A 25251-nucleotide genomic window follows, 5' to 3' on the forward strand; every position below is an offset into this window, starting at 1 on the left:
GCTATAATTACCACTAAGTTGTGTTCTTGAAAATTAAAATTGCAGGGCTGTCTTTGTAGTTATCTTTAAACCAGAATGTAAAACTATATTGGGGTTTGATGGATGACGTCATAATAACAGGGCATGAGCCAATGTTGTCCTTGTAAGATCTCATGAAAGAGTATTTTTTTTTATATGAGTTACAGATACTGATTAATTTTGACCTATATATATATAATTATATACAATATATGATTATAGGAATGTATTACAGGGTGCACAACACAATCCTCTACTGTTAATTTTAACATTTATGTATATTTTTTGTTTTACACTGCAGGGTATACGCACGAATTACAGCTGTATCATTATACCAGAACTACGTATCCTGAGTAAGTTATCTGAGGCCCCGACGGTTGTCGTATCACCGATGACATCTATATTTACAATCTTACACATACATACTGCATATCCAATGCAATTATTCACTTACTTATATACTACAGTGGTGTTATAATACACGGTTGGGGGTCACTGCATGGTGAATTCTTTGTAAGTCATTTATTTACAAGTGAAAAAAACGTACTAAGAAATAAGAACTTGCAAGTCTACACCTTATTTTGTTTCGAAATTGAGTATTTTTACTGCATATTATCAAGATCGCTTTTCTCCACTTGTTCATACTTGAATACAGCAAGAGGAATTTCATGCAAAGTGTGGTAGGGTCAATTTACATACATTTAAACAGGTTTTGAGTTACGTGAACAGAATTCTGACGAAGGTGTACCTCAAAACTCAATTAAGTACAATTAAGATCATAGTTTCGAATAAAACAATATAATTTACATTTCATTTCAGATCAGATCAGGGGTACACTGTAGACTTAATACTGACTTTTGATGTATATATATATATATATTTATATATACATATATAGCAACAGGCGGTATTGTCGTAAACTGAATTAATTTATGCAGTTGTGGACATCTCGAATCTACCACACGCTGTACGTCACATGATGACCTTGGAATGCCAGCGATAAATCAGTTTCCGTTAGTCTTATAGTGTTATAAATAATGTATTTTTATCAAATCGATTACAAGACCTTCTTGCTTCCAAGTAGGTTTCGTTCTTTTAACATACAACGTATGTTAATGAGTACCAATTATTAGGTCTATATGTTCAACAAAAGGAGTAGAAATTGTTAAAGGGAATGCTTATGTTTTAATGAAAATTAATTTGCATTTTACAATAGTAACATTATAACTGTCAATATCAGTGCATAAATTAGAACAGAACTATTCAGAGAAGATGACAAATCTGAAAAACAAAGAACAAAAAAAAAAGGTTGTGGCTAAAAACCATTTCTTTTGGTAGGGGTGAGGCTTACCACATAACATGTTTTCTGGGGGAATAAAACAATAGATGCCATGTGCTCATTATAATGTTTTATGTTACTTTACCAGCCATGCAGTTTAACTTCAAAGTTACGTTTTATTTTATTCGGCATTATTTGTTAATTTTGACAAAAACATAAACGTGGGCTTAATGGGTATACGATATCATTCTCTGAAAGAGACAAAGACAAAAGAACTAACAATGGAAAGGAGAATCATGGAATAACTGCCCAACACCCTCCCACATCACCACAGCTGACCAATACCCTCCCACCTCAGTACAACTGCCCAACACCCTCCGATCTCGCCACAATTGCACAACACCCTATACCACCTCACCACAACTGCCCAACATCCTCCCGCCTAGTCACAACTGCCCAACACCCTCCAACCCCACCACAACTGACCAACACCCTCCCACCCACATCGCACATATATCGAACAAGCATGTTAAACTAAACTGGTGGGTATGCATGTTACACCGCAACATGCTGAAATGGGATTTATTTTGGGAGGGGGGGGGGGGGGAAGCGTCTACATTATTATATCCAACCAGATCAAAGAAATGGTGGAGAGTTAAAGCACCCGACAAACACTATACCAATCTCTGCTACGTAGTATAGGCCTACGTGATTATTCGTCTAACAACTACCGTATAATGAACATGAACAGTCTGAGAAGGAATATGAGCAATAGTTTAGATATGTATCCTATTCGTGACCAAAACAAAGTTCCAAATTCCAAAATTTTGAAAGGGAGATAATAAACTGTTCATTAACTGCTTATAATTCATAAACGAAAATGGTCTTATGTAGGTAAATATATGAAAGTTAAGAGTCACCTTTCAGTACATAGCAGGTTCTTTAGCAGAGGCAAGCCAAAATTATCTCATATTGATCAGGTTAAAATATACAAATATATCACAGACAAGTTACTTTATCGTAGTAGTTTTTTTACAAAATTAGTATGCTTTCCTCTTACGACTGGACAGTATATACTTCCCTAAACAACTTTATCTTGTAAACATGAAACCCCAAATAAGATTACAGTTATTAAAACATTCATTGGATATTAAAGAAAAACAATTAAATACGTTAGGAAGAGTTCCAGTAAATAGACCTTAATTTTTGACCTTCAGGGAATTATCAAATTACACGACAATAAATCAAGACATTTTCTTCATCGTACCCAAATTTGTCCCCCAAGAGATCTGTTTGAAAGCAATTATTACGATTGCTTTACATTGAGCTTCTACACGATATTATATTGACGCCAAACCCTACTGTTTCTCAAATTGGTCACACTAAAGGTTATAATAAAAGGCATAAAAATGCATGATTAAGTCGTTACTTTTATACAAGTCGCGCTTCCGTCGAAGAATGAAAGTGCCTTGATTATTGAAGTTGGTCGTCGACCTCATATTACGCAAAGCAACTTTCCAGCAGAGAACATGAACTAGCCTATATCGTTTAGTTTAATATGCGTCAGTCGTTAACCTTTTCGAAAATGGCCATATCGGGGGAAACCGGAAAATAAAAATAGTCGGTTTAATGAGGAGAATCATTCTTTTGACACAACAATTTCAGAAAAGGTGGAACATTTGGGGCATTCGCAACAGACATTTGACACCACACTTAGTAAATAGTCGTTAATAAGTTGGAGGGGCGGGGGCGGGGGCGGGGGGGGGGGCGGGGGCGGGGTGCGGGGTGCGGGGGCGGTCAGTAAAATTTGATAGTTGAGTGTAAAATTTGATTTGAAAGTTGAGTGTAAAATTTGATAGTACAACCGGTCTGTATTTTACGCCAGTTATTTTTTTATACATTTTTTTTTTATTTATGTAACATTGAGGTTTAACTCTTTTAGCGTAAAGCTAATCTCCCCGAGACCCTGAAATACAAAGCCAAAAAGTAGAATAAAAAGTATAATAAGAATAAAAACGTGAACAATCAGATGGCAATGAAGAGTAAAAAGGAACAATGTTCCTGACTTGAGTAAAGTATTGTTGACTTCAGTCACTAAATTATCTCTATAGAAAGAAAAAAAAAACTAACTGCAATTACTATACTGTGGAAATTCATGTCAAAAATTCATAACACAAATATCCTTGGCGATATGTTATTTTGTGTGAAAGGTTACAAATTATATTATGCCATTAAAAACAATAAAACACATAATTATGTTAGTTTGTTATCGTCAGTAGATAGTATACGTAGCTTTTACGTTTTTCTTATCATTTCAAACTAAAGTAAAACTGACATTCTTAACATTTATATATTCTTTTCTCTCCACCTCTAACACCCGCTCTCCCCCCCCCCCCCCTCCACCTCTCTCTCTCGCTCATTTTCTCAAAAGTATAATGTAACCAAATCATAGTCAAGTACTCAAAATTCAGCAGATACATATCTTAATTCAAGAACCTGATTTTATTTTACTAACTCACGGATATACCTCTTCAACGCACCATGGATTATATATGAAGAAGACCTAAGTGCGGGGGTGGGGGTTGGGGGGTTGGGTGGGAGGCACCATGTTTATCAGTGAGACCTTAGGTGGGTTGCCATGATCGTAAATAAACTTTAGGTGCCGAAGAGAGGTGCCTTCACTTCATGGTAAATAATATATCAACCCTCCAGTTTTTTTCTTCTTTTTTTGGGCCTCCCGCTTCTCTTATTGACGTCTCACCTGTATGACTGTAGGCCTCAGATGCCTTCGTTGCTTCATACTTATTTGTGTCCGAGTGACCTTAAGATCTGGTGAAGAATATATAGGGGTGACATTCTACTACTTCACATTTCTAACTAAGTATCATTACACATTCACGGAGCCCTATAGGATCGATGACATATTAACTTAGTTGGCAAACGTGAAAGAGAACCGATACTTAGATTATCTTGCCAAAATATGGAATTCGATAACTCTGCTATATGAAACATTGTATGTCCGTTAATCATCATTTACATTTACTTGTAGTGCATGGAAATGCCAGGTCTCTCTACTTGTCCTGTACCCCCAAGGCCTCAAACAAGACCGAAGAAAAGAAAGGACAAAAATACTGCCATGTCTACTATATCCACATAAATATTAAATAATTCAGTTATTATTGAACAATTAATGGTTGTGTCAATGCACATTCATATCGATATGTGTATTTCCAGTCTATAAATTTCTTATATATGTAGTTTTCTCCAGATCAAAACTTGACAGGGATTTTGAGAGAGAAAAAAAAACGATTTAATAAAAATATCACATTGTTATTTCAATGTTTTTGTTATTTGCTGCAAATAAATAAATGAATGAAATTGAATGGTAATGAAACTATCTGTGTACTCGCTCTTCTCAGAGGACAGCCCGTTTTACCATTGTGATATTCAACTGTATGATATGAATTTTACGCTATTCTATGACCTCGTTTCACTTACGTGTATTTGCATGCCCAACTTCATAGTTAGTATGTAGGAGTACCACATTGAGTACAAGAAGACTATTGTTTTTGGTGAAGGTCAAAGGTCGTTTGGGGTCACCAGGGACGAAATTGTGAAAACAATGTTTACGAATGATTCACCGTATTGGGTTTACCTAAGTATTCTATTTCGATCGTAGGACTTGCGTGTAATTGCATGCATTCACCGTATGAAGTTTATAGAGGCACTGTTTCATGTGTATTTGCATACATACCACGTATGGGTTTACTCTGCGAGATCGTTTGCTTCATGTGTATTTGCATACATACCACGTATGTGGTTTATTCTGCGAGATCGTTTGCTGCATGTATAATTTCATACATACCACGTATGGAATTTACTATGCAGGATCGTTTCCTTCATGTGTAATTGCATACATTCCACGTTTGGGGTTTTTCGAGCAATTCTGCGAGAACGTATACTTCATGTGTATTTGCATACATACCACATACGTGGTTTACTCTGCGAGATCGTTTGCTTCATGTGTATTTACATACATACCACGTTTGGGGTTAAACGATCAATTCTGCGAGATTGATAGCGGTTTGGCTAATCTTCGTTCTTCATCTACCGGTACTTTCTTTTCTTTTTTTTTCTGAATAAATGATCCTCTTGTGTGATTTCGCGGTTTGCTTGTAGAGAGAGGAGGGACATCCCGTGTTTCTCCTATACCAACAATCAAGGCTAAACCGAATTTCCATCCTCATCCTTCACTCTCTCCTGCTCAACTCTGGGTGCGTGCTCCTTACAGATGAATACCAATTAACAATTAAAAAAAAAATTCCCCTCCGTCACTGATGTCCTCATCCTCTAATACAGTCCCTCCTTATACCATACCTATCCCCCCCCCCCTCCCCCTACGAAGAAAGAAAACTGAGTTTTACTCTCCACCCCGAGGAGTGGTAAAAAAGGATTACAAAACTGAAAAGTAATTGAAACTACTTACATGTTGGATGTATGCAAAGAACTTACAGATCACTCCACCGAACATCCAGTCATCCAACCAAAATTGTGAAGCCGTTATCGGGACGCACAACAGAAGGAATACGATGTCGCTAATGGCATTGTTCATAATAAAGAAATTAGTAACACCTCTCATGGACCTGCTTCGTAGAGTGACGAAGATTATCGTCAAGTTTCCAAAAAGTCCAACGATCGTAATGAGGCCAAAAATGGAAGGAACGATAATACTTTCCAACAGTCTACCATTTTCATCGAGAGTACTGTAAAATGTTGAAGCCGAGAATGGATAAAAACTCGAATCGTATTCGTAATGGCAAGGATCACTGTTAATCGAAGAAGGGGAGTGAGTTTGAGAAATGGATTCCATACTGATCTGTTACAGTCAAAAGCTCTTCTTATATATTTCCGCTTTTAGTAATGTATGCCTTATAGCTGTTTCTTGTTACTACATATAACCTCTCCTTTCCTCGCACGAACCGCAAAACATAACTTTATATAGATATCCAAGATTATGTCCGAAGGGGTAGTTGTCCAGACGAGTTTGAAATCAATCAAATTGAGTATTCATTCAGGTGAAGAACCTAATCTTTTCTCCATCACAACACGTCTGAAATGGCTTTAAAAAATAAAATATAAAGAGAGATATATAACGCATTAGATATTAAACATGCATTCAAAACGCTAGAAAATTATGATGACTTTTAACATCCAAGTCCCTTGGCATTATTAACATCACAGAAATATCCATGGTAGCTTTAATCCAAGCTCAAAGTTTAAACCAAGACTCCAGTAACATGTAACGGGCTTATATTAGTCCACATACTTGGAACGCACAGCGCAATCTGTGCAGAATATGAAACAAAAACTCATTCAACGCCACAAATTAGTTTCCAACTACGGCAGCCTCGACTAGCCATTTCCGTCTTAATGTCTGTACCAGTTAGACAGCCGTGCATGTGAAGTACAACGTACCTACGACGAACATATTAAATAAGAAGGTGTTATTTCTCAAAGCTAAGACGCTAATTACCAGTTAGTTTTATATTTTGTCTTCTTTGTGGAGTGGTGAGGGTGTAGGGTGGGGATGGGGATCACGTGAGGACAAATATTACGTAGCGTTTTTAGAACCAGTTATTTGGTCGCATCTGATTGTGTGGAGGGAAGAGGATCTATGAATATATACCTTTCAGTTATGTCACGTTACCAGCTGCTAAAAGTATACAAAATGCGGTCCCTCCAAAGTATTTTCCAGCAGTTTATGTTTTTGTTTATTTGTTGCCAGATATTGAGGAGGGCCAATTATTATGATCCAGTGACGATAAGCCCCTCTCCCCTTCACCCCCTACCCCCCCCCTTTATCTCTCTCACTCTTTCTTTCTTTCGCTCTTCTTCATATTTTTGTTTCCATATTTTATTGTCTCTCAAGTTTTGCCATGTACGCACAATTATTTCCACTAAGTAGCCTACACAAGTGTAAATAACATCCCATTATATGATATTTTATCGGATATCAATATATGTAGGTTAATTATAATTAGTGTAGTTTATTACGCCAGTTAAGAGTTATATTTTTATTGTCACCAAATATATAAGCGAGGCAATTTATAGATAGTATTAGTTATCAGGATGAAAGTTGATTTACAATCTACATCGTTCTGTTTGAGCTACAACAAGATGTTAGAAATTGGGAACGAAGATTGTCTTTTTCAATTTGTCAAGTTTTGGCGGATCATTTTTCAACTTTTTTTAATATTTTTTACTGTATATTGCTATGAACTTGTCCCAATTCGACACGGTTTCTGAAATTTCTTTACTAGTGAATTTGACTGATTCCGAGTCTTATTCGTCATATTTTAATCAACAGTGCTAAAACGAATGACGTTTATTACCTCTTGAGAAATTGTGGAGTTGATAATTTCATTATCTGTTCTAACTCAAGGGTTCGAGCTTGATCTGTGAAAAGAAAATGATAAAAAAAAAAACAGGCAGGTGGTGAATACGAACATAACATCAAATCACGAAATCTTTCGACGAAATATATGCGATACCTTCCAGACAGAAACGTAAGACAATATAAATCGTTTTTTGTTTTTTTGTTTTTTGTAGAATTTATTAACAGGTTCAAATTTGCAATGCATTTTATTTTTGTTATCTATGAATTCGGACAATGGATGTATTTCACTCGGATTTCAATGTCCAAGTGAACACTGATCCTTCTAAGTATAAGTGACTGTGTATGAAATGTTGCACAGTTTAAGCAGAGAGGCGAATCGAGAGGCCTTTTCTAGCTCTTGTAACTAATTTCTAAGTTATGAAAGAAAAATTGCCGGATTTGACATAACTTCTGAATAGGGGTCTCCAAAATGGTGACTTTAATTATCTAAAACGGTTTAATGTAAAACACTTCAAATTTATACCACTCACTTTTCCGGGCGTGGGAGGAATTGAAGTGGCAAATTAATTAACCTAGCCTCTGAAACAAAAGCTGCACTTTAATCAAACTGCAATATAACGCGAATTTAATGCATAATAAATGCATATTTATGTGTTTATGAGTTGTTCAGTTCAGAAAGAATGTGTTCTGTTTCATTTCTATCCTCTTTCTATTTTTTCCGTAGGAAAGGAAATGATTGCGTATACGAAAGATCAAGTGTTAGGCTCGTTTACAATATTATTTTTAGCCTAACCAATGACAATCACACTGAACACAACGAGCATCGAATAACACTCCGGTGTATAGTAGGCTATAGATGTAAGACTCTGATCCTATAGAATTAGATTTGGAATTTAGTTTAAGGTGGCATACTCTATATAGAGTCTATATCAATCCGTCCGAGTGTTCCGAAAATAATGAGTAGAACATATTTATATGTTATCCAAATAAATATGTTTTTGTTTTTTTCATATATCTGTGTGGCTTGGATCTTGAAGAACATGATTGGAAAGTACATGTAGTGCACAAAATTGGGTCAATTCAGGCAAGACTCCTTAAGGCCTCCCAGGAGCAGAGTACGAAAAATTGTTACTACTAAGTGAAGAGGTTTGTTTACGAGTGACAAAAACTACAGGCTCTCACAGTGAAAAAAAGCTTCATGGTCATGATACGGAAAATTGATAGCACCAAGAATGGCCAACTTGTCAGCTATCTAGTTAGTGGTAAGGTTTAGCTACTGCAAACGTCTACAAGGACTTCGAGGCCACTTTACCTTGATGATTTACTGTGTAAGTCAATGGGACAATTTATATAGAGTAAGTTATCTTAAGCCCGCACGAAATGTAAACTTTATAGTGTGTTGGGTCCACGAAGCTAGCTAGGTCAGTATTTAATATTTTTTATTTTTAGTATTTAATATGCATCAATACAAATATCGACGTAAAAAGAAAACGTCAGTACCGTTGTCCTTACATGCAGAGGATTGGCTTTCATTGGAACATGTGATTTTGATTTTATTAAAGTTAAATCAGTTCGTTTAACAACTTAAAGGATTATACTGTCGATATTGATTTTAGTATAAATTAGATTTGGGGAGGAAGATAAACAAACCTCACGTCACCCATCCCTCAACCAGCCCCCCCCCCACCCCCTCCCCTTCTCCAATTGGTGCGCTCCTTATATGGTATGTATTGTTTGCTTTAAAAGAGGAATGAACAATGGACCGGATGTGATAGCAATATTTGAACGTTACACCTTCCCTTTGTCTTTGTTATGCACCTCCTTCTCTCTCTCTCCCTCTACCTCCACCCCCTCCCCCCCCCCTCCCCTCTCTCTCTCTCTTCATAAGCAACGGCCAGATACGACAGTTATGAATAATGCCACATTGTATATTATCATCTCCAGCAAGCTAAATAGTTTTATATCCTGAATGTTTATTTATGAAATGATTATGGCTGATAATTGAAATAGAGTTCTCTGGTAAACGAGAAAAAGCAAATGTTCGCTGATTTATTCTGCTTCTCTCTCTTGTTTTCTTGTTTATTTTACATGCCGGTCACATTAATCTAATCACGGATACTTAATCTCTTAATCAGGTTGAAGGATACTGCATCCATTACCTGAGTTTATTCTTTTCCCTTGTCTTTGAACCTAATATATCAACGTACCAGTTGTTTTCGGCTTCTCTAATAATATCCGATGTGTTCAAGCATTGACGCAATTCGTCATGGTTTATTCACTCGTGTTAGCACTTAAAAAAAGAAGTTATAAACGCACCAAATCTTTGACAACAAACAGTAGCCAAGCTGAAAGAAGACGGCAGGCTTATGTAAACTGTCGGGCGGCATGGAAGGTCTTATAAAGACAAGGAAACACATTAATACTACTTCAGACAAGTCGAACATTATACTTGAAAATATATTGACAAACTTAGATCATCAAGACCGAAAACGTGTGGGACACTGTCTCGCTTAGATGACAATTTTAACCGGTTTGTTTCGACTTTATTTAGTCTTTAGTTTTAATGGTTTCCTCTGTTTTACAATCAAGTGGAACTTAATCTTTTCGATTAAACTGAGTATATAAAAAAAGGTTGGAATTAAACTGTAGCATCTGCTCATTTGACACGTTTGCAGATAATGAGAGTTTTGCCTAAACTTTAACGTTTGTTAGAACTTACTTTAAATAGTGTGTGTGTGTAAGACCGAAATGTTTCTGTTTTGTTTTTTCACTTAAAAACCATAAGAAACTTAATAAGGGGCTTTATTATACTGCAGAAATAATCATATCAACACGCATTCTCGCACAGTTTAGACGTTTTCCTTTTCTATCCAGAATTTGAGCGAACGTCCAGCATTATTCAACTCATTCAGGTCGACTGTCTTATTTCAAACTTCATTTATAGTTGAAAATAAGGAGGCTGGCAGGCATATTTCGATTGAATTTCCCAAATAGACATTTATGTTATTTAGGTGGATCTGAAGATTCTAACATTTAAATAAAATATCTTTAAGATGGAATATAGTTTTCGTTATACATTAGTGCATAATTAATTAATTTAAAAAAAAAAACAAGTCTTTGAGCCTTTAACCTTGATTAGATTAACGAGAACTTTGCATTTGATTAAAGTAAAAGTTAAAATCTTCAAGTTTATTTATTTCTTATTATTTATTTCTCATTCCTATATTTCTTTGCTTTGATGTGTCGTAGCTGATGTTTTGCTGGACAACTTCATAAAAGCTCATTTGAGTATAGGCTTTATTATTAATGGGATTAAGAGTTGTCTACAATAATAGGGAAATACCATATATAAAATGCATGTTATTATCTATTTTCCATCGCCTTTGAGCACTCGAACCCTCGAAAATGGTAACTTACAGTTTACGAAAGATGAAAATACATTGAAATGAGACAAGCGTTCATTTTGCTAAGAAAGTATGCTTTAGCGAATAGTTTATATTTATTATAATTAAGATGGTCACGAATCAGTTCTAGTTACACATAACCCTGCATATATATCTATACACCTCTGTATTGCAGTCTATCAATTTTGCCCGGAAGTGGGACATAAACTAACGATTCAGTCAGTGGCGGAGCGTCCATACAGTCAGGGGCGGATGCCCCCCCCCCCCATGACGGACTCAAATGTACTGCTGGCGTCCTTTACAGCTCTTTACCACTTTTTACTTATTCGCGATTATTGACTTTTTTATTGCGCTCTCATCTACCTATTGACATTTGTCACATTTTGTTGGTGTAATTCAGCGATGACACCTATTTATTCTTCGTTTATCTGCAAATTAGCCAGGCCCGGAAAGGGTCATTTCTGGCGATCTAGGGAGTATCTTTACTCAAATAATTTCTGTACGCTACGCGCCAACCAGTGGTGGCGCTCCGCTTAGATAGTGTCGAAAGCGCCCCTACAGACCATTCTCGCCCCTCATGACCAATGCCCCTAGCTCCGCCACTGGATTCAGTTATGCGACCAGTTTCGCTTATGGGAAGCCGTTATAACATGTTTTCTACTTTAAGTAGAACTAATTACACTTAAGCAGAGTACAATTAATTAATTGCACTTAAGTAGAATTGTATTTACTTATTCCACTTCAGTAAAATCAAAAAAATCTTTTAAAGCTTAAGTTGAATTCAATTTCACTTAAGCTAACATGTTTTCTACTTAAATAAAAAAAATCCTCTAAGTCAGTTTAATTTAGCTTAAGTAAAAAGTGTGATCCTCTTATACTTAATAATATACAATTTGACTTAAGTAGAATACAATTTAGCTTAAGTGAAATTGAATTTAACTTAATAAGCTAAATTGAATTCTACTTAAGTAGAATAAAACTGCATTTAAGCTAACTATAATTTCATTTTACTTAAGTAAACTTAAATTCTACTTAAGTAAAATACAATATAGCTGAAGTGAAATTGAAGGATTGGTCGTCAATGCTTGGCATGCTGCAGTACTACAACATGGCTGTCGCTTCTAGTTCTAATGGTCTTTTTCGTTAACAGTGTGACCGATTCCCCTCAAGTATCACAAGCACAGTGCAAAATATGGTCTTGCAGTTAATGCAAGGGAACAATCGCTTCCAGGACCTAAAAAGTAGACTTCGGTCATGTCAAGAAAACTTCGTCAGCATCAGCGATATGTTGCATGCAAACAAGTACACAAGAGGTGAATGAGTCCATTAGAAGCCCTAGTCTAGTAAATTATATTAAACAGATTCAATTGCATGTTACAGAACATCGCAGCAACCATGGAGTATCACAGCTGGAAATTCAGCAGAAAGGAGCTATTGGCAACTACGAAGCTGCTCGCATTCGACCGTAAAATGGTACAATTCGAGTAAAAGTTAGAAATCCAAGCTACACCAGTCAGTATGCTTGACTACTTAGTTATAGTACCGTATTAGAAATTCATTAGTTATCAGCCTTTCTATATATTTCATTGTTGGCCCATGAACACAAGTTTCTAAGTTATAACAGCCTCATTAGATGTTATTAAATTTATTAGCCTCTTAACATCATATTTTGATTCCTTTGTCATCCTCTGCGATGTATACTTTTGTTATCATTCATTCATTTTATCAACCTTATTGTAGTTGAAACTTGCAGCCTCGATTGAAATGTCGGGCTCAAATTCTCAACAACTTGGAAGTATTAAATAGACATACTAACTTGTGCAATCTGTTGTTTCGACAACACCAACGTCATCGTTGTGAAGAGAAGTGGGTGGTCTGGGGGCAATGTTTACATGGGTGCCATTAAGTGTGGTACTTCTACTACTAAACCACTGTTTGATGGTAAGTCGTGTTGTAGTCGTCCCCTCGCCCTCGAAAGTGCCCTTCCAACTACAACAGCAACAGTTTACAACGATTGATTGGTTGGCTGCATTTTCCGAATTCAAACGTTCAGTGTAAACGTAGTTTTGTTTCTTTTGCTAGAGGCAAGTATGGTGTTATGTTCTTATACATACACAACGAAAGTTGGATAAGTATAGGGGAATGGTCGCACATAGTTACGTAAATAGTACGTCTTGAACGTGACTCTATAATACTATACAAAGTCGGACTTCGCGGCAAGTGACGCAATGAGTAGCAAACTGATTGACCAATCACATTTCACTTAAGGTAAATTCTATTTAAAATGCAATTTAGCTTAAGTAAAATTGAGAAGCCATTTTGCTTAAGTAGAATACCATTTTACTTAAGTAGAATAGCATTGTACTTAAGTAGAATTGTATTTTACTTAAGCTTAATTCAATTAAACTTAAGCTAAATTGATTTTACTTAAGTAAAATAAGATATAGACTAATACCATTTGAACTTAAGCTAAATTGAATTTTACCTTAGTGGATTACAATTAATTAGCATAAGTAAAATACAACTCTACTTGGGTGCAATTACTATCACTTAAGCGTAATTGTATTCTGCTTAAGTGCAATTAATTCTACTTAAGTAGAATAAGGAGGTAACTGTTAAAACGGCTTGCCATATAGGCGCTGGGATATTGAAACACTAAGCGACATGTATTTGGTTCCTTCGGCACCTCTTACTGGCTACTGCTTTCGGAGACTCTGGCTCAGGGGCGCAGTTAGGTTGGAGTATAGGCCTGTGGGTTAAAGGCGATATCGCTCGTAGACTTTTTTTTTGAGGGCGCTGGCATTATCGAGGTTTCAGCGAGGTTTAATGGGACCCCTAAAACTCACGTGACCTCGGTGGCAAATTTAGATCAGTGAATAGCACAGGCAAGCGTATGCGTAATAAGCCAGTACCCATGCACACATAATGTTATAGCACAGCATTTCAGATTATTGTACTGTTTACCGCAAAGGATTTTCGTACGCGATAGTTTGTTGTTTGTGTGCCTTTTGAGTAAAGAATACTGTACGATTTTCGTACAAATACATTCGATTATACTAGAGTATAGTGACAATCATGGAAAAGGGATCAGGGCAAGGAGAATCGGGCGAAAGAAAACGACCTTATCCTGGAACGAGCGTATAGGTTCAAGTGGAGGAAAGCCATTGTTGCATGGACCTGACAAAAACAGCAGTGCAAAGGAACAACAGCGACGAAGAGATGCCACGAAGATCTATCTTCTACGTTCCTACGTAAACTGGCAAATGGAGAAAGAACTCTACAAACATGTCCACGATTTGACTTCTGTTAGCAACGCAGATTTCGCAGAACATTTGCTTCAGGATCACACAAAAAGGTAATGATTTGCTAAGCTAGGCTAAAACTGTATAGGGTGGTTTCAGTTGTTTTCCGCATACGTTACTTTCCGCTGATTACTTTCCGCTGAAAAAATTCTTCTGCGGAAAACACCGATTTTTCACTTGCCTGTACACTATATTTTTCCGCAATTTTGAGATACCAAATTCAGGCAGGATGATTAAAATAACATGAGAAAGTATCAAAGAACGTTGATCAAGGATGGTTAGACTGAGTTCATGTCAGAAAAGTTAAGCTGCTTATAATTTAGAGGAGGCTTGGGGTGTTCGTAATTACGAATTATTAAAGAAGCATATAATACTGGGCAAAGGGACGCCCGCGTTATGAAGGATTGAGTATCTAATTAAGTATTAAATATTCGGCCCGCGTAATGATGGTTTAAAAAAAAAGGTGTAAAAGGCGGTATCTTTGATTTTCGCTGGAAATAAAATGGCTGTATAAGTAAGCCTTACAGCCTAAGCTACAAGTACAACCTTAGCTACTGTATCCTAAATCTAGTCTCGAAGCTACATTTTATCCTGTTACAGTCAAATCCTATCTTATCCATCTTCCTAAATCCTTCCATGTGCCTAATAATTTCAGTAAGTCATTCTGTTCCTCCCAAAAAGAAACGGTACTTTCCGTTGAAAAAAACGTTGTTTTCCGCTGACAAATTTGTTTGCGGAAAACACCGTTTTGTTTCAGCGGAAAGTAACGTGTGCGGAAAACAACGGTACCCGTATAGGGTAATACTAGTACATAGTAGTACTACAGGGTATTGTCCTAGGTAACTGTCAGTATTGCGAAGTACAGAAAACTGCAAAGTTCGGACACCCCTAAGAAATACACGATTTCACCATGATAACCTACAAGCGAAAGCCAATATCACTAAAAACCAGGAAGCTACAGTTATTTCCTCTCCAAAATGACCCGTGCGCAAGTATGTACGTACATATCTGTCAATAAAATGAAGATAGTTTTTGGGGTATTTTAAGGCTTAGGTGTTCAAACTTCGCAGTGTCTATGCTATTGTATTTGTAACATACATGATTTGATGAGCCTAGGCTTTGTAACTAGGCCTATCATTCATTATTTTTCCAATGGACCTAGCGTATGCTAACCTTATCATACTTATCCTAGCACAAAATAGCAGTAAGTTGTATTACTGAGTCATCATCATCACTGTTTGTGAATGCTTGTCATGAGGATACTGTATAGGCCGTTTCTTACGACTAGTCGTAACAATTATAAACTATTCTTACGACAAAGGCAAATTCAAGTGCAGTAAATAAAGCAACTGCGCATGTAGTAGAGGTAACCCTAAACATAACCCTAAACCTCAATCCTAACCCTAACCGGAAGTTATTGTTACTCATCGTCGTAAAATTAGTACTCCTAATCACAAAAATAGCAACTGCCCATGCGTAGTCGGAAATTATTCTTACGACTAGTTGTAAGAATAGCCACTTTGTACTGTATACAGTTAAAAATTAAAATATCCTTCCTAAAGAAGACTGACAGGGACTGGGGGTCTTTAGTTTCACTCCTCATATTTATGCCATGGAAAGCTGGGCCTTCTCATCACCAAAAAGTAAACTGTTTTTGCCTCAACAAATTGATGGAAATATATTTTCTAACCACTAGGCCTAGCTGGTGATCTGTTCATCCCCACCCCTTCAGGTTCTAAATTGTTATCAGCTGTCCTTGTTTGAAGAATAATTCTTGTGAATGAGCATTTGAAAGAAATGCCTCACCTATGCCCAGTCATAATTAACTGGGCATATAACATAGGACTAAGGCCTATAGTATTAGTAATAAGTATCTGAATTTAGTGTTCATAGTAACTGTATTCCCTAATTTTGTAATATACACCAGTGAGGAAGGCCTACTGTGCTGTACAAGTACAACCACATGGACCTGCAATTTTTCCTATAAAAATAATGCATCTACATAAATAATTTAGAATCACTCCTAACTGATTCACATGTTTTCACACCGCTGCGTACAGTTGGAAGTCTGACCCCGTGACCTCGAAGAATGATCAACGATCACGCATATCATTAAATTTGAATTTGCCCGCATTTAACGTAAAGTCGGTCCTACGTTTCACTCACAGAATTTACAGACATTGATAGTTTACAACTTACCGGAACCTCACAGAATGGATTAAAAGTAATTCCAATGTATGGTAGGGCAAAGATACCCGAGAAAAAATCAACGAAAACCTATGAAACAACGATTGCAATCCAACTTCGTCCTCACACATGTATTCCTAACTGACACAAAATAGGCCAAAACGAACCAACGAAAGAGAGTTACAGCAAAAAAGTTCTCCCATTTGTGGATCTTGTACTCTCCTACATGATGCTGTAAAGTTTCGGTGAAATGGTTGTCTAAGACGGCCAGTCACAAAACGATTACCTCGACTCGGCGATTTTGTTGCTGTCGCCGCCATTTTGAAATTAGGTAGACTTTCGCCAAGCCGTTTTCATGCTATGGGCTACTACCGACAAGACTTCATTCAAATCGTTTTCAATGTAGTGGAACCCATTCCTTTAGTGTACGGTCTATTAGGAATGTTAGGTTTTGTGGCGTGAAATTAAGTAATTTAAGTTGTGCTAAGGTTTGGAAGAAATTTTGTCCCAAATTCTAATATATGATTAGGTAAAATGTGAAATTACTGAGAGCTGCGTATGGGAGGGGTAAGTGAGACAAAATGGGGGAGGGGGCAAGGGAGATGGTGTTTCCTTTCTAGCTAAATTAATGGTGGTAACTATTAAGGTAACACAAATTTTCCTGAGTCTGTTGTCAAAACTGAAGGGGTCATACCACATTGAATATACAAAGGTAACATGGCCTAGGCCAAACCTTATTTCTAGTTGCTTTCTAAGGAACTTCCAACAATTCCGAATGATTTATACCTACAATACCAAATGATTTATACTTACCCACTTACCATAATTCCACAGTAGCCCTTACTCAGTGAGATTCTGCAAAGCTGGGTACTCATCTGTTGCTTATATTCATCAATAAATATCAGTTAACAGTTTTCCAGTCAATACCAATCCTTGTTTGGTTCATGTATCACACTACATAACTGCTTGCCAATATTGAAGTTAAGTACTGTGGCTTGGGTAGGCCGGTAGGGGTGTGTTGTTTAGGGGAGGGGTGTGGTGTTTTTAGGGGTTTTGGGGAGGGAATGTGGTGCTTAGCGGATTTGGGGAAGGGTTTGGAGTTTCCCAGCTTTGGGATGGGTGTGGTGTTCACCAGCTTTGGGAAGAGTTAGGGTATTTTGGAGGGATGAGGTGGTTTTGCCACATATGGGGACTTTAATTAAAAGCTGACTTTCAGTACACAGGACGTGTTTGGATACATTACGTTCTATGGATACTCTGACCAAATATTTTGAGTAGGGCTGTTTTCTTTTTCTTTTGCACATGCATAGTAGAACATAAGTCAACAGTGGAAATAGAGTTGCCTGGTCTTTTATTGATTTTATAACTGTAACAATAAGGCACTTTAAGCAAAAGAAAAAAGAAAACAAAAAACATTTGTGTGACACTCTCCATGAAAGAACATGTTTTAATGTCCTGTGAAAATATGGGCATGAAATATAAATTACTTCGATCACTGCAAAGTGAAATACTTTGTTCAAATGGAAGGAATAGCTTAACAAAATTTGAATACTTCTTGAAATGAAACACACTTCATACTGTGAAGACTTCATACAATAATGTTGTCTGAAAAAAAATCACACACAATGTCAAGTGCATTATGACTGGAAGGGGTATTTCAAGGTGGCATAGTGAAGGCATGACATAGCAAAAACAGTTCAGGTGGCAGGATGGATAGTTTTGTAACTTTGAAATGGTGAGATATGCCTGTGACATATGGCATAAGATTAAAATTAAAAGACAAATATATAAAAGTAAAAGGTAAGAGTAGAAAGTAAATAAATAAGTCCAAACTTGACATATAACTTTAACAACCTGATCTTCTTCAGAAATAGGAGCACCAATAGCAGCCCAACGATCCATACTTCCTTTCATATAATTCAAATTATTTCCAACTGACTTGCCCTCTGCCATTTCAGTTCTGAGGTACTTTTTCTTGAGCTGAATTTTGTTGGTTAGAGAATCCTTTTCGAACAGAGTACGCAAGGCATCCTAAGCATCACTAGGTTTCTCACTTGTTGTAATTAATTCCAGCTGACTAGATGCTATTGCAAGCACAATGGTGAAAAATGCCAGTTGTGTCTTTTTCAAGTTTGCACTCTTCTACTTCTCACATACAGTAACCCCCAACTTTCCTGAGCCATCCTCATAGCCCACAGGCCTTTTGCAAGAAACAAATGTCTCATCTGGAAATTCCATGTCAGCCAGTTCGAGCCATCCATTTTGTTAATTTTCCACGTCATATTTTCTGTTGTTCCAGCCATATTGGTCAGTTGTCACGACTAAATTAACCAATTTAAGTACCGACAATTCCCAAGAAATGGTTCTAAAATCAGCACATAAATTCCAAACAACAATCTATTCTACACAGTTAACTTCCAGTGTATGTGTCTGGGCCAATAACCTGTTCGAGTTAGCTAGAGAATAGGCATGAGACTGCTGAGTATATTACAGCCTGTTGCTGCACACAACTTGTTCTTTCTATAAGAGTATAACAGAAACTGAGGAAAAATGTAAATTACACATATATAGAAAACAAAATTGCTTAAAGGTAGCACACTAATAATACAACCTGATTAAACAAACAATAGTTTGGAGCAGAGTTGTAACAACAGGCACTTAACTGATCCACAGGCTGCATTCCTTCTTACTACGGGTACATATAAGAGAGCTAGGAACTTAAAGATATATAGTATTAAATAGAATGTGAGACTACATTTATTAACAGATTTCTATAAATAAACTCTTATATGAAACTTCAGATATGAGGATAATAAACATGAGGATGTAATAAACTCTGGAAGCTCTCTGGGCTAATACTTAATACCAGTGGAACTGCATTTTGCAATGTTAGTCATTATACATAACAAAACAAATCTAATAGTGAATGAAACTTTTCTTCTTTTTGGGAATAACTTTTTTTTGGTCATATATACATGGGAAAGCACCTTAGAGAAATCTGTGTGTGACACACACACACATAGGGAAGACTGTACGTGAATGACTAACTAAGTACTTCTACTACTGTACCTATCATAGAAAACAACATAACAATAAAAAGATCGTAAACTCTCGTTAACAGCAAAACATGTTGTCACAAAATGATCCCTCATATTGTTTTAAGTCACCTGGAATTGTAAGTAGCTATGTACAACTACATGGCTCTATGAGGTGCAATTGTTCTCAAGTACCAGCAGTAGGTCTAACTGTAATAGCAATAAGTATAAAGTGTAAGCAGTATAAAGCAAGCTAGTTTTATTTCTGTGTTACGTATCTTGCTCTACATATTAAGCATAGGGAATTGGGCCTAGACTTAAGTCATGGATCTAATACCGGTCTTGAACACTTGTAACAAAGTGACATTGAAATGGATCCCGATCCCAGGATGGCGGAAATTTTCACCCAGTCCAGCTTTAATAAAACTCATCATAAGCCATGATTTTAACTTATACATAGTACAGGGCAGTCTACTTGTACTACTAATAATTTTTGTAAAATAATAATAATACTAAATTGTATCTTATGCAGTCCAAATCTTTTCAAGAACAGGCCCCTTAGAATTATTACACAAGGACGAGAAGGCGTAGGCTAAGAACTAAAGGTTATAGGCCTTAGTCCATTATTAAAATTGGACTAAACTATGCAGGTATTCTAGTATTACTAAAACTAGGCTAGGGCCTACCTGTAGTAAAAACTTGTCGTAGTATATTACTTTAGTAAATACAAAAGTACTAGGCCTATAGGCTAGCCTAGGCTTGTACTAGGGGCCTAGTACAGTAATATTACTGTCCGCTATGCCCTCGAAATTTTAAATTTTAACTATTTAGTAGCCATAAGTAGTACCGTGACTTATCAACTCCCTGATTTTTCCATATTAACGCAAAAAAATGAAGGGAATCTATGCCGAATAGAAAGATTACGAAAAATACGAGACGTTGCAAATCTAGCACTAGCTACATCATAGTCGACATATAGCGCTAGGCTGCACGTTATAGGATACGGTGCTTTCGTGTATATGTGTATTATGTACGTTAGGATACATGTATTAGGGGCAACCAAAAGCACATAGGAGCACCATTTTCGTTGACCAAAAAATCACACTTTTCGGGGGAGTTACAACTTTTCTGAAAAATATGAGTAAGATTCAAGCTTATATATTACAAAAATGATATTTTTACGGTTAAAAGTTGTCTAAGACGCGAAAGTCACATAACGATAGACGTCGACTCGATTTGACTTACCTTTATGTTTTTGCGTTGGTCGTCGATAAGAAAATGCACTGTTCTATTGGTAAAATCTTCGTTTCTTTCCGGAAATGATCGTATTTGAGTCTCTAAAGTATCCTTTATCGAGCTACGATACTCGTAAACCCGAATGACATTGGGATGTTTGCGAATTTTACCGATTACATCCATACATGGAAGTAGCGAACCGAAGTCCGTAGAACCGGATTTGCGCGAAACAATTACTTCCGGGTCAAGTAAGCTGTGCTCGAAAATTTGCTAGTAACGGTCATATATTGAGGTCAGACTTCCAACTGCGTATGCAACTAGACCTTAGGCTTTTCTAAGGTCAGCCTCAGCCAGCATATATGCAATCAAGTTTTAATGGTTCATTTGGGCAACAGGGTGTTATACTGTTATCTACTGACTGTCTGTCCAATATTCCAGCAATCATGTGTACATGTCTGTGTTTGGGATTTTTGAAGGAACCCAACTGCTATGCAAGAAATTAGGTAAATTAGCCTCACAAATTGAGGGACCATAGTACATATAGCTATACCTATATAAACCTTTATATAGCCATGCCTGGGGGTAAGAAAGTTTTTTTTGTGTAGGCCTGATGCACATACTTTATGATGTGCTAAGTTATCATATTTTTTATATATAGTCAGTATATACTATGCTTGTTCTTGTTCAGCTTCTTGTGAATGATCTGATGTTTAGTGTTCAAAAATTATAATATCTATTAAATTTGGTGGCCGAAACTATCTCTTGTGGAGAGTAATCTAGCGTTAAATTAATGGTAGTCTGAAATCAAGCTATTCATGTAAACAGGAATTTTTCACAATGGTAGGCTTATGTCATGGTGTAAGCTAGCATCTCAAATCTCACTCATGAAACCAACTGCTCACATAAACAGGAAGTTTACACAGTAGGTAAATAATGAGTGTACATCAAACTCTGATCAAAAGACTGGACATCTTTTAGCGATATGAAACCAATCAGTTCACTAAGACAGGAAGTTTACATAGTAAATTTTACATTGACATGTGAGCTCAAGTTGTTGGGCAAGCAGTTGGGCAACACAAAATTATCCTTACAATTCTTGAAAGGTACCGCAGTTTATGGATATGTTGAAGAAGAGTATGAAAGAATATCTCATCCTTATCTGGGTTTAAATCAATGTGAGTTAACAATATGTTTTTATTGAAATATGCCTAAGTGTTTGTTTGTTACTTTTCTCTTTCATATTTTTTCTTGGGTAGGTATGATAAAAACATGTATGTTTGTAATGATTTGGTCATTACCAGATTCATTATGCATACAATTAAGCTTGGGGTGTACAGTAAAATTACTATTTCAGTTATATGATTTACGGACAATTTTTTTGGTTTCATTGTATAGGTTTCAAATGCATCTTTTCCGGAAAGATGCTGAAAGTCAAACAGAGGCATTCTCAGCAGCTGTCACCACAGAAAGATCAGTTGACACTCAGAAAGGAGAAGGTAAATTTATATGTTTATCCTTGCATGAATTACAGACTGGAAGAGCAGTGCTAATCTTATCTGATCTGATGTGATCAGAAAAATAATACAATTTCATTCTCATTAAATTCCAAAAGAAAAGAAAAAAATGGTAGCATATTGCTCATCCACTAAAAAGCATACATGTGTATGAAAATTTATAAAAGTAAGTGGGCCTGATATTATCAGGATCTTCTTTAGAGGCAAACTGACTAGTAACAGTAAATTCAAGAGACACAATAGAGCCTGGAACAGAGAGGACATGGTGAACACAAAGAAAGAAGTTAATGGTGTATTGAACAAAAGGAGTCAGTGAAAGCAGAGGTATTTAGATAAACTGTGGAGTACAAAGCGAGGATTAAGTAAGGAGAGAGGGCGAATAAACTATAGCAGAATACAGAGATGGAGCAGGATAAAGTTAGTCATGTCCTTCCTGTATATTGAGCCCATTCAGTTGAATGGTGCTAGGGCATTCCGTCCGCTCTCTCTATCTCTGCTGTGGTGTACTATGTCTGAGATGGTTAGTCTACGAATTCAGTTACCTGTTGGGACATGTCTTTAATGGTATGATTGGGCAGCTGAAAGTGTTCCCCTACTGGAGTCTCCATTTTCATGGTATTGACTTGTGACTAGAACTGCTTCTTGAGGGTGGTCTTGGTTTCACCAACATACTTGTAACTTCAATGTCCTCTAAACTCAATGACACCATTTAAATTGAAATATCAGTTTCCAGTGCTGCATAAGTGTGATAAGTTCTAAACAAAAGGTATATTTTTAGTCACAGCCATAGAAGCTATAGCAGGATACTTGCAATCTAGTAACTCTTGTTTTATGTAATCTCTACAGATACTCCTGATCCAGTTACTTCAACACCTCTCAAGAAGCCATCTGCCAATGTTCTGTCCAATGTCACCAGTAGGATTAGATATGGAGCAGCATGGGAGAAAAACCTCAAACTATACGAATACACATTGCCACATTTACATGATCCTGAACAAAAGCGATCATACATATGGCAGGGGCAAGCACTTTTCCCAGACTTTTGTTGACAGGTTGTGCGACATTCACAAACGTTGGATTAGCAGCTAATGATACATCTGCATCACCAGATTGAGATAAATTGCTTTCGTCCATTTTGTTCGATAGTAGCTATGACTGTGAATCAGGAGCTTGGCCACCCTCTAAGTCAAGGTGGGCAAGGTTGGGGAAATTCAATCAAGGAGTAACAATCAGAGAATGGCCAGCTTTATATTATTGTATATAGGCCTACACGCACAGCGTGTATAAATATCTGTATCGGTTTATTTATACTAGTGTTCATTTCCGTTTCCAGGAGGGGATATGATTTGAACGTGGGGGGAGGGTGTGGGGGGGTGGGGAGGGGGTCCCATTTGAAGTGTCCAAACGATGCTAATCTTTACATCTATCTTCTTGAATCACATGTACCCCTATCGACACGATCAATCAGTCCTGTCTCTCAACTCCTCTCATGCACTGGTGTATTTATTTCCTGGCAAGATAACAGTTAGGCATAGTAAGGGTCAGAGGTCATCACAACTTAAAGAGTTGTGCAAGTCCCTGTGGTCTCTTACATCCTGGTAGCAGTAGAGAGAAGAAGCCTAATAGATCAGAAACCATAATCATCTTCTGTTGTGTCTTATTTTCCAGCATCCTTGAAACCTTATATCCTTCCCCTTTGATTTGTTGATGTCATAAAGCTGTATTTATGTTGTGCATTATTTAATTCCAGTATTTAGATTGTATATTCTTCTTGTGTATTTGACAGTATCCCAGTGATCTCCATTTTTCTGCTCTTGGTTTTTTTCTCTCTGTACTCTCATATCATATCTATCTCTACCCCTAGCCTCCATCTCCACATTTTCTTTACTTTCTTCCTCCATCCCTTCATCTGTCTTTCACGCTTTCTTTCTTGACCTCTTTCCTCCCCTCTGTTTACCCTGTATGTTTTAGTTTGCCGATTCCCCCCCCCCCCCCCCGCATCTCACCCCCAAAAAAGTTCACAAGGTTGACAAGTCTCCCCGTGCTAGTCCCAAGCTATACACCCTTGTTGTGGTGACCGTTCAATATACTTGCGGATCAAATGGAAAGCCCCACCCCACCCCTTATTCCCAGTGTAATATATGAATCGGCAAATGGAAGATTATTCGGAGTTGTTCGTGATAGTTCAATGATCTTATAGTCAGGCATAGGCCTATATGGTTCTCTTTGTCCTTCATTGCCGTCGAAGTTTGAAATGAAATTAATCGTGCTAGGAACTTCCGGGCAATGTTTAATTTTGTGTGGCAAGAAAAAAAGCTTCCCCCCAGTCTCTCCTGATTGACTATATAGAGCCCGTACTCCTATATGGTCACACAATAGTATAGATAAGTATGATCCATGCAGACATCTAGTATATATTTTTTTAAATTCAATCCAATTTCAGTTAAAGTTTCGAGTAATTTTCGAGTAATTCGAGTCAGTCGTGATGAGGTGCCCCATGGTGGAGCTGGGTAACCCACCCCAACCCCGTTGCCGACTTTTTGGCATTTCGTTGGGAGCCGTTCGGAACAAGAAACAGGATAGTCAATTCTGGGAGTACAGTACGCTGGAAAGCAATACACTGACGTGATTTAGAAAAAAAAGTTTTTTGCTTTGACGGCCGATGCTCAGCGAGACACTTTTCAATGGAAATAACTATTAGTTTATTGTTCATGTACTTATTCCCTTTTTGCCAATCCTTTCTAAAGAGGGTGGAGCCGCCCCTTATGGCAACGTATTTTCCTTCCCTTTTCCGTTCAAGTTTCGTTATTTTTTAATTCGGGTCAAAGGGGTGCAAGGACAGGGTTTACGTGCACCGGTTAGGAGGACGGGGTGCAGCT

At 37.1% G+C, this 25251-nt stretch overlaps 2 protein-coding genes and 1 long non-coding RNA gene across 4 annotated transcripts in view; 1 reads left to right on the plus strand and 2 right to left on the minus strand.

The window, feature by feature from the left end:
- Positions 1 to 25251, minus strand: part of LOC139978802 (G-protein coupled receptor 54-like) — a 119399-nt gene that overhangs the window by 56767 nt on the left and 37381 nt on the right. The window contains exons 2-3 of the mRNA XM_071989303.1: positions 7690 to 7753; positions 5784 to 6416 (exon numbers count right to left, since the gene is read on the minus strand). Of these exons, the coding sequence (XP_071845404.1) occupies positions 5784 to 6167 (384 nt within the window). The 5' untranslated portion in view covers positions 6168 to 6416; positions 7690 to 7753. The remainder of the gene's footprint in view (positions 1 to 5783; positions 6417 to 7689; positions 7754 to 25251) is intronic.
- On the plus strand, positions 13850 to 23718 carry LOC139978518 (uncharacterized). 2 transcript variants are annotated; one of them, XM_071988807.1, is made up of 3 exons: positions 13850 to 14453; positions 22254 to 22354; positions 23219 to 23717. In XM_071988807.1, the coding sequence occupies exons 1-3, from the start codon at positions 14362 to 14364 to the stop codon at positions 23419 to 23421; spliced, it is 396 nt and encodes a 131-aa protein (XP_071844908.1). In that variant the 5' UTR covers positions 13850 to 14361; the 3' UTR covers positions 23422 to 23717. The 2 variants fall into 2 exon arrangements, with proteins under 2 accessions (XP_071844908.1, XP_071844909.1); XM_071988808.1 differs by lacking the exon at positions 13850 to 14453 and adding an exon at positions 14462 to 15396 and having other exon boundaries at positions 23219 to 23718.
- On the minus strand, positions 16841 to 21163 carry LOC139978519 (uncharacterized). Its single transcript, XR_011796970.1, has 2 exons — positions 20868 to 21163; positions 16841 to 19127 (listed from the first exon to the last, which is right to left on the minus strand). It is a non-coding gene; the product is annotated as an uncharacterized lncRNA (long non-coding RNA).

Source organism: Apostichopus japonicus, chromosome 13 (genome assembly GCF_037975245.1).
Source record: "Apostichopus japonicus isolate 1M-3 chromosome 13, ASM3797524v1, whole genome shotgun sequence".
Taxonomy (NCBI): domain Eukaryota; kingdom Metazoa; phylum Echinodermata; class Holothuroidea; order Aspidochirotida; family Stichopodidae; genus Apostichopus; species Apostichopus japonicus.